At 40.1% G+C, this 9,282-nt stretch overlaps 1 protein-coding gene across 2 annotated transcripts in view; it reads left to right on the top strand.

The window, feature by feature from the left end:
* Positions 1–509: 509 nt before the first annotated feature.
* Positions 510–9,282, top strand: part of KCNJ3 (potassium inwardly rectifying channel subfamily J member 3) — a 138,580-nt gene continuing 129,807 nt past the window's right edge. For both annotated transcript variants that reach the window (XM_036928309.2, XM_036928310.2), the window contains exon 1: positions 510–1,574. In XM_036928309.2, the coding sequence (XP_036784204.1) occupies positions 873–1,574 (702 nt within the window). In that variant the 5' untranslated portion in view covers positions 510–872. The remainder of the gene's footprint in view (positions 1,575–9,282) is intronic.

Here is a 9,282-nt window from a genome sequence, read left to right as displayed (position 1 = left end):
AGCAAAAGTGGGGGCGAGGACACCAGCGGCGAGCGCGGAGCGCGAGGCCAGGCTGCCGCTGCCGCCCGCCGCGCCGCCTCCTGCCCTCCGGGGGTGGGTGAGTGCCGGGGCTCCGCGCCCCGCCGCGCTTCCGCCGCGCGCGGGGAGGGCCTGGGGGCCCTTGAGGGTCCGCCGGAGGGCCCTGGGGGCTCCCGCGGACGCCAGGCGGACGCGTCTCTGGAGTCCGGCGCCCGGAGGGCGTGGGTAGGGCTGTTGCACCGGCGCTCGGCAGACATGCCTCTGGGCGGGATTTTGGCCAAAAGATAGGAGGCGGGAGCGCCGGGGGGAGCCGGGAGCCGTCCAAGGTGGGCGGGCGATCGGGGAGCGGCAGGGCGGGGGGAGGGTCCGGTCCAGGCAGGTAGCGCAGCGTCGGCAGCCTGGCGAGTTGGCAGGTAGGGTGCGATTCGCTCGTCAACTCATTCATTTTGGAACGAACGGGCAGTTTGGGAGCGCTGCAGGATAGTCAGGGGGGCTCTGGGAAGGGAAGGGGCCGCCCGGGATGCCGGTGGCGGGGGAAGGAAAGAGAAGCCTCGGAAAGCTTGGAGGCAAAATTGCGCTCGGGTTCTGGTCCTTGCATCCCTCCTGCCTTGGGGGCGGGAGAACACTTTTGTTTTGAGACTCAGTTTGGAGAGAAAAGCCTCCGACCCAGGGGAGGAGAGGCCTCTGCCGGAGGCAAGGACCGCAGCGACCTGCCGGGTGAGCCCCCCACCCAGGCGCGCTCGGTTTTGTGCCCTCTTCTCCCCCCGCGCCCCGCTCTCTTATTGGTGCTGGTTTGCAGCGCTCGGCTCCTGCGCCTGTGGTTCGCGTTTGAATCTGGCTCGCCCCTCCGTATTATGTCTGCACTCCGAAGGAAATTTGGGGACGATTACCAGGTAGTGACCACCTCGTCCAGCGGCTCGGGCTTGCAGCCCCAGGGGCCGGGTCAGGGCCCGCAGCAGCAGCTTGTGCCCAAGAAGAAGCGGCAGCGGTTCGTGGACAAGAACGGCCGGTGCAATGTCCAGCACGGCAACCTGGGCAGCGAGACCAGCCGCTACCTCTCGGACCTCTTCACCACCCTGGTGGACCTCAAGTGGCGCTGGAACCTCTTCATCTTCATCCTCACCTACACGGTGGCCTGGCTCTTCATGGCGTCCATGTGGTGGGTGATCGCCTACACCCGGGGCGACCTGAACAAAGCCCACGTCGGCAACTACACGCCCTGCGTGGCCAACGTCTATAACTTCCCGTCGGCCTTCCTCTTCTTCATCGAGACGGAGGCCACCATCGGCTATGGCTACCGCTACATCACCGACAAGTGCCCCGAGGGCATCATCCTCTTCCTCTTCCAGTCCATCCTGGGCTCCATCGTGGACGCCTTCCTCATCGGCTGCATGTTCATCAAGATGTCCCAGCCCAAGAAGCGCGCCGAGACCCTCATGTTCAGCGAGCACGCGGTGATCTCCATGAGGGATGGAAAACTCACGCTCATGTTCCGCGTGGGCAACCTGCGCAACAGCCACATGGTCTCCGCGCAGATCCGCTGTAAGCTGCTCAAAGTAAGTGCGGGTCACTTCCGCGCCCCCCCCCCCCCCGCAGGCCTCCCGCCAGCCCTCCCACGCGGGCGTTCCCCCCCCCGGGAGCCACCCACGGGCCCCTGGTCTCACCTGCGGCCCAGGTGCACTTCCTTCGGGTCGGCTGGGGGCGGGTGCTGGAGGACTGGGGGCAGAGGCCGCTGGCAGTTCGGTTCTTTCGACTCACTTTAGTGCTCTTATTTATACTCACCATTCGGATGTGCTCGCATCACTTTGTGGACTAGTGACACAGACAGAGGTGCTGGCTCCTGGAGGTACCCGCGTGCCCCGTTCTCCTCCTTATCCTCGCTGCTGTGTTCTTCAAAGTTTTAACTTGTTGTCAGTACACTTCTCCATTAAACTTGAGGTACTAAACCCGAACAGCTTTTATTTTGAAGAATAGGTGTTGAATCTGCCTCAACTTTCACTTAGGGCTTTCCTTTCCTTTTTTTTTTTTTTTCTTCTTTTTTCTAATAATGTTAGCAGGTGGATTATTCATTTAGACCCACTAACATGACTTCTATCGATGGTCATCTTTTTAACAAGCACACAGACCCGACCACAGAAGCAGTTAATAAAATGAAAGAAACGATACCTGGTTCTTTTAAATTTTTATTTTTACTAAATATTTTCCTAGAGAAGTATACTGTGAAAGCTTGAGTGCTTTTCCTGTAGAGCCTCTTGTTAATTTTATTCTTAATTGCCTGTTTCTATGAAGCCTTTGTCAATTACAGATTTCACTTGAAGCTTTTCAGCATCCATTAAAGAAGATTGCTTCCTACCATGAGCAGTGTAAATGCTAAAACAAAGTGTACACGAAGTGATTTACTAAAGCAAGGTCCATCTAGCCCTCAGAGGGCATCACTGCACACAAGAAGAGAAGCCCACCCTAATCACTAACCCAATTAGAGTTTGGGAATGAGGGATAAAAGCCCACTTCTATGTGTCATTTACAAGTCATGTTTTTGAGGGTAGTTTTCAAATGTTCATAACTTGAGAAGGGTGACCTTTTTAAATAAAATCTTAAAAATGTATCTGAGGTTGCAAGGAGAACCATAGCCAGATTCAGAATTTAAGATTAATAAAGTGAAAATTTGATAAATATTTAAATGGAGATTTTTTTTGCTTTGAAAGTTCAGTTCCATGCTACAGGTATATATTGTTTTTACACAGTCGCAATTTATGTCAGTTTAAAAATGATGCAGTGTGCTTTTAAAAAGTTTGGCTCTGGTGTCGTTTTCTTATCATTTATGAGATCTTACTCTAATTACTCTTGACTGTATTGCTCAGTAAAGTGTAAGAGTTAGAGCAATTCAATTGTCCTGTCATTTCACGTCATGTGCATATTTACTATGCTACAGACAGTAAATAAACTGAGTTTTCTGTAGCTTAGTAGAAAGTTTTCAACTTGGTTCTGATGTACATGTTCATGAAGATAACTGTGAATAAATAATTTAAGTAGATCATGTTCTTTATAATTGACTTCAATGAACTTTTAATTTCTTATTTAACTTATCATGCTGTGTTATTGACCACTATTTTAACCAAGAGAGTTGTCTGAATCGGGCTAAGCTGTTGTGCCATAGACATGCTGACTGCAGTGGTGTTTGTTGCATGTGCCTGTTTTTATGAATAGACCAAGGCATTTAATCTTTCTCTCTAGGTTAGGCCTAGTTGAAGGTAGGAGCACTTCATTAACAGAGTGCAAAGGTCTCTGTCAAGGAATCCACGTTTATGTGTCACTTTGAGATTCTTACTGAAAAGCCATTTACTATACTGATTGATCTATTGGAAATTTAAAATTAGACTTTAAAGGTCACTTACTGCTGTCCTCTAGTTTTTCAAGTATATAAAGTCATTTATTGAAGCAAATATCTTTGAAGACAACATATTTATGATATTTTTAGACATGATTGAGATTCATTTTAACAAAGTCAGAAATAATTAGAATTAACCTACATATCATTCTTTTTTTGTTTAATTTTTTTTTTAGAAAGGTGCGATGAATCTGATGCACTCAGTCTCTATAGTGGTTCAGGACACTGGTGATGATTTTTATGCCTAAGACCATGTATCACATACACCCTAAGGAGTGTCTTGATAAAGATTCCTAGAGTTGGCAAACTTGGGGCAAGGTGCTGTATTAACACAAGGTGATGAAAAAAACAACATGTAATTAAAATCATGTATACAATATTTTCACGAAATTCTTTACTTTGAGTTTGTTAGGAAGATGTCAGTGCTAGAAGTAAAACTGGTTGACATATGGTATCAATTTACATTTAAACCAAATTATGTTGAAATTCTGTCCTGCTTTTTGGAAGTGAGAGGGGTCTATCAGTGTTAGCTTTTCATCCAGCCAGTTAGTGTAGTTTGTTTCAAGTTGATTTGCCCTGTAGCTGTGGTAATTAAAATGAATTCTCGTCGTCCTTGTCATTTCCTTAGATTTCATTAGAAAAAAGCCATGTTTTACTAGGGAACTAAGAATATTCAGCAAAATTAGAGGGATTTCTTTTTAATAAGAACTCTCTTTTTCTCTTAGGGATTGAGATGAAGTGACCTAAAACAGCCAACTGCATTTTTAAAGAGAAGCTATACCAAAATCTTAAAGTAATATTATTTTGATATCAACCTTGTACATTATTCTTTATAAATATTAGTACACATATTCAGTCCCTTCTTTTAGCCCTTGTTTGACATTTTAAATGTAAGATTTATGAATTTGTAATATAGAAAAATACGTTAAATTTTAAGGCAACAAAAACATAATATTTAGTGATAATTATAGTCTATGTAGTCCATGTATGTTCTTCCTATTACCTAATTTAATTTTATTTATATTTTTCTCCTGCTCTTTTCTTATTGCTAACAAAAAATTAATACTTATATATCAGTATTAATGTAAGAGTCCTATATAATGATTATAAAGCACTTCCTATTATTGGGAAGGCAGTAAGGACATGGATATGGCTTTCTAATGCTGCTACTGTGAAATTTTCCATGCATATTTCTTTTGAAGTCTCTAAATTTTGCTTGAAGTTTTTTTATAACTTCTCTGCCTAATTTTTAATTATGTTACTCACTTTTATGAAAGTAAATTTTATTTCAACTCTGTTTCTGTCTTCCAAAGTTGCAAATACTAAAATTTATTTTGATATTCAAATACAGATCTTCCAACTTTATGCCCGGAGTGGTTGGTCCTTTTTCTACTTGGAAAAAAAGAAAGCAGATTTAATAAAAATGAAAGGATATAATTGGAAGTTAATTCTTAAGTTTATCATTTATTGTAAATATACCTATAGAAAGTCCTTTCAAGATGAATATTCTCTTTTTCTCTTTTCATCCCCACATTGATATTTTATTTGTTTTCAATTTATTTTAGTTGTCCTTCTTTTAACCTAGAATATAGGGACTGATGAAATGCATGGTCATGTTAAGTTAACACAACACCCACTTGAAAGTTTAAAAAAAAATGCCTACATTAGGGAGTAAAGACTAATGACTGAAATGTTGGCTCCTGTAAGTTAGTATTGGGTTTAAGGCTTTAAAAATGTCACTTACTCCTTTCTACAAATCTAATACTTATGGTTGACTGCTGTAGACTTGTATTTTGTTGGGGAAAGTTTAAATAATCTTATTTGATACAAAACTTAAGAATTTACAAACCTATTACCCAATTACCCAAAAGCTATTTTATACCAACACACACACACACACACACACGTGTATAGACACCGGGTCAACTATGTTTACCAAAGTAAACACAAAATCAACTACTGTTGGATTCATATTTTGAAATAAAGAGATTAGGAAACATTTTCCCCATGGAATTATATTTTATTTCTTCTTTGTTAATGGTCGTGATCTTTCTCTCCTGGGAGGTCAGCTTTGCAGCCCTTAACTTTCACTTACTGTAAAGTAATGATGTGCACTCATCAACTAATGGGTCATGTACATTAATTTGGCCTCACTTTTTTATGTTCATTTATACAAATACTCAAAATTGGATGTTATCTGGTTTTCTCATATCTGTGTGGTCAAGTGCAGATGCCATTAATAAAACAAAATTGTCTGCAAAACCAACAAACTCTTCGTTCTCTTCATATGTCCTAACATTAGGTTAATCTTTTAACCACATTGATTTCTAGTCCACATGACTCCTGAATTTTTTTCATGTATTTATTATTATTAGTTTGTCCTCATTCTATACCCTGCACTTAAATGCAATTATGGTTTTAACTCTGTATGATCTTATTTTGTAAGACTGATTCTTTCACCCATTGGTCTTGGCTAACTTCCACTTTAGTTTTAATCTTGAGATAATTAGCTACCTCCTTAAAAACCTAAATCCGCAAATGAATATCTATTCAAACAGTGTTCTGAATATTACACAAGCTGTTAGTAAAAATACTCAAGGAGTTTAATACCGAGTAGTCCAAAACTCTTGGTTGGTGAGTTTCTTAGGTGGGTTCATTATGTCTTTAAAATGAAGCACAGTTCCTATTTAGTCTCTATTTGCTTTCTTTGACACAACTATTTAATTCTCTAATAGGTATAGAACTGGGGTTCTTTTTAAAATCTATAATTATTATACTTAAAAAAATAGTAGTAATATGTTGGTTTGTTTCATTTTTTTAATATGGCTTCTGGAAAATACAGGGTGGCTTATGTTCAGGGGAATACAGTTGAACAGAATTAAGGGACATAAAGACCCAACAAATAAACAGCGGTAGGTAAGAAAGAATGATAAAGAGAAGCAGAAAAAAACATTTGATGGATTTAAGGGTGATTGGTGAGTAGGAGGGGAATGCGCAAGTAGGGTTACAAATCCTGTCCATGGTTATTGTAAATTCCATAAACGGCCCTCAAGGAATTTTAATGCTATTCTTTTGTTTATTACAAGATAAATTCCATTCCATTCTATAAAGCGCATTCTTTTCATAAAAAAATGAACATTTTTTATGGGATAATTAGCTTAGCATTAAAAAATCTTTATTTTAGGTTTGATATTGGTCATATTTTTTCCAATTGATTGAATTTCAAGCTAAAGGAGTCAAATGAAAAAAACAATTTAACTGTAGATGGCCCAAATATCTAGGTCTACACTGTCCTCTACCTGACTTCAATGATTTGAGTCCCCAAACCACGGCCAGAACTGTTTTGAGACCCAAGGAATTTTTTTATTCCTTATCCTGGTACCTGTTTTTGGCTTATTTCCTAATTTTAACTTCCAGATAGTACTCTGAGCTCCATGTGATTTTCTTTCTGACTTCAACATACAGTCAACGCACACACACACACACACACACACACCAATTGCACCTTAAAAGAAAAGTGAAATTACAGATAAAATGGTGAGGAGGTGGTGGGCCAGAAGGGCTTGCCCTCTCCATCTTAGCCTCCTTTCTTTCTCTTTTCCTTCTCTGAACGCTGGCCTCTCGCCATTTACCAGTTGAGACTTGTGGGAGTTGGTGGGGCATGGCTCAAGCCTAGAACATGATAGAGGTACATCTCATGAGTCAGATGTTAGTGATTAAATGTTCTTTTCAAAATTCCCTGAGCATCCCTCCAAGCTAGGAAAGAGCACAATGGTTATAATTAGAACACAGTTATGGGCTGGAGAGATGGGAGAAGGGCAGCAAAGCAATGCATTTTATTGGGGAAGTGTGTCCCCACAGAACGAATGTGGACAGCTGGTCACACATGCGTAGAAGGACGGCCCAATGTGGATCTGCTTCTGCCAGGACAGTTCTCAGTGTGTATCTCAGAGTTGGGTGTGTGTGCGCACGCATGTGTGTGTGTGTGTGTGCATGCACGCCTTTGGATACATCCTCAACAGTCTTTCATCTGTAAGATGAAAGCTATGTGTCATAAAGTGTAAGGCCATGATAGTCTCTTCCAGGCATCTGTGACTGTTTAATCTTTCTCTATCTGTAGTCAGAATTTGTAATTGATTATTTTGCAGTCCTTTTGGGACTATTAGGGAGCTCAGAATCATTTGATATTAGCTGCTGCTTTGAAATTAGTACATGTGACTCTGAAATGAGGCACACATCTTAAGTTCTACACATATATCCATTGTACATAATTGAAATATGAATAGTAGAAATGCTATTTTTAAATGACAATATTTTATCCTGAAGAATAACTTAGAAATTATTTCATTAAATAAAGTCATCTTTGTTTATCATTTTAAAGAACTTTAATAATTTGCTGCATCAGTCTTAACATTTAGCAATTGTTTTGAATTATTGTTGATCTCTACCATATCTATTTACATTTTTATCAAAGGAATGATTATGGTTCTGTGTTCTCTTTGGAACCAGAAGGTTTACCGAGCTAAAGCAGATACTGTGAAAACCAGAAAGTTTACAGAGCTAAAGGAGATAATGTGAACTATCAGCAAACTGGTCTGTTAATGGATGATTTGTTCTTATATCATAATTCTTAAGAGGAAATAATAAAGTTTAAATTGGTTTTTAATCCATATTTTTTCTGCCTATTATCAAAATTTCTGTGACAAATATGGTAATTGAGCATGAAATAATAATTAGAAATTGATAGGATATCAGTGCTACTGATTTATTACATATTCAAGATACAGAACACAGTTTAATTTTATAACAACAGATAGGTAACTGTCTTTTTCCTTTCTGTCTTTCTTTTCCATATACATGCATATATTACAGTTCCTTGAACAGAAGTTCTCTCACTCCACTTATGCAAGTCAAGAGACTTAAAACTAACATAGGCTTTCTTTTTCCTCTTTGCTCCAGAAAAATCTCTGGTATTGCACCAGAATTAGAAAAGCTTAGAATTCCTTGTAAGTCTAGAGTAGGATGTGTATGCTACTGTATTTGGTAAGCTTCTGTAGGTTTCTGGAACAGTGTAAGTATTTGGCTGAACACTGATAAGATCACCTTGCTCTTGCCAGGAGCTCGGACTTCAAACATTTCCAGTGCTCCAAGCACCTGCCACACTAAAACCACACCCTTCACTGCACTAAATAGAGCTTTCTATTTAATTCTCAGTCATTAATAGGCTTCCCAGTATATCAGAGAGCCAGAGAAGCAAACACAGTTTGGGAGGTAAGCACACTGATAGTCGAAATATTTGTTGGCCTAACACAAAAAGACCTGAAAGATAAAATTTTGGAGGGATAAAAACATGTAGTGTCTCAGAGTTATTTAAAGACAGGTTAAATTATATAGTATCCACTGGAAAATACTTTTCAACTGATTAATGTAAGGAATTCCACTTATCTAAAAAATGTATATGCGTGAGAGACATCTTTCAAAGAAATGAAGTATTACTTTCCCCACAGTGCCACATAATGGGTACAGTTGTCAACTTTGTTTCTGCCAAGCATGGATAAGATATAAAGCTTTTGGGGGGAGAACATAGGTATATTTTGGAGTACATAGAACAAATTTTTAAAATCAGAAGATAGATGGAATCTGAATGGGACAGATTTCTACATCTTTAAGTCTATATTACCTATATATGAATTAGCTGATTTGCTAAAAGTAAAATGTTTCTAATTCAAGGTTGGCATTCTCCAGATAGTCTGGCTGTTTCTAGGCCACTTCTTATTATGGATTATTGAATGATCAGGGAATATAGAAATTAACAACTTACTCTAAAGCCTTTTAGAATGAGGCACAAGTATAAATAACAAATATACAAAAAGGAA

This window comes from Manis pentadactyla, chromosome 8, assembly GCF_030020395.1.
Source record: "Manis pentadactyla isolate mManPen7 chromosome 8, mManPen7.hap1, whole genome shotgun sequence".
NCBI classification, from domain to species: Eukaryota; Metazoa; Chordata; class Mammalia; order Pholidota; family Manidae; genus Manis; species Manis pentadactyla.
Note: the sequence above shows the minus strand (reverse complement) of the source record. Positions and strands in the feature narration are given on the sequence as shown.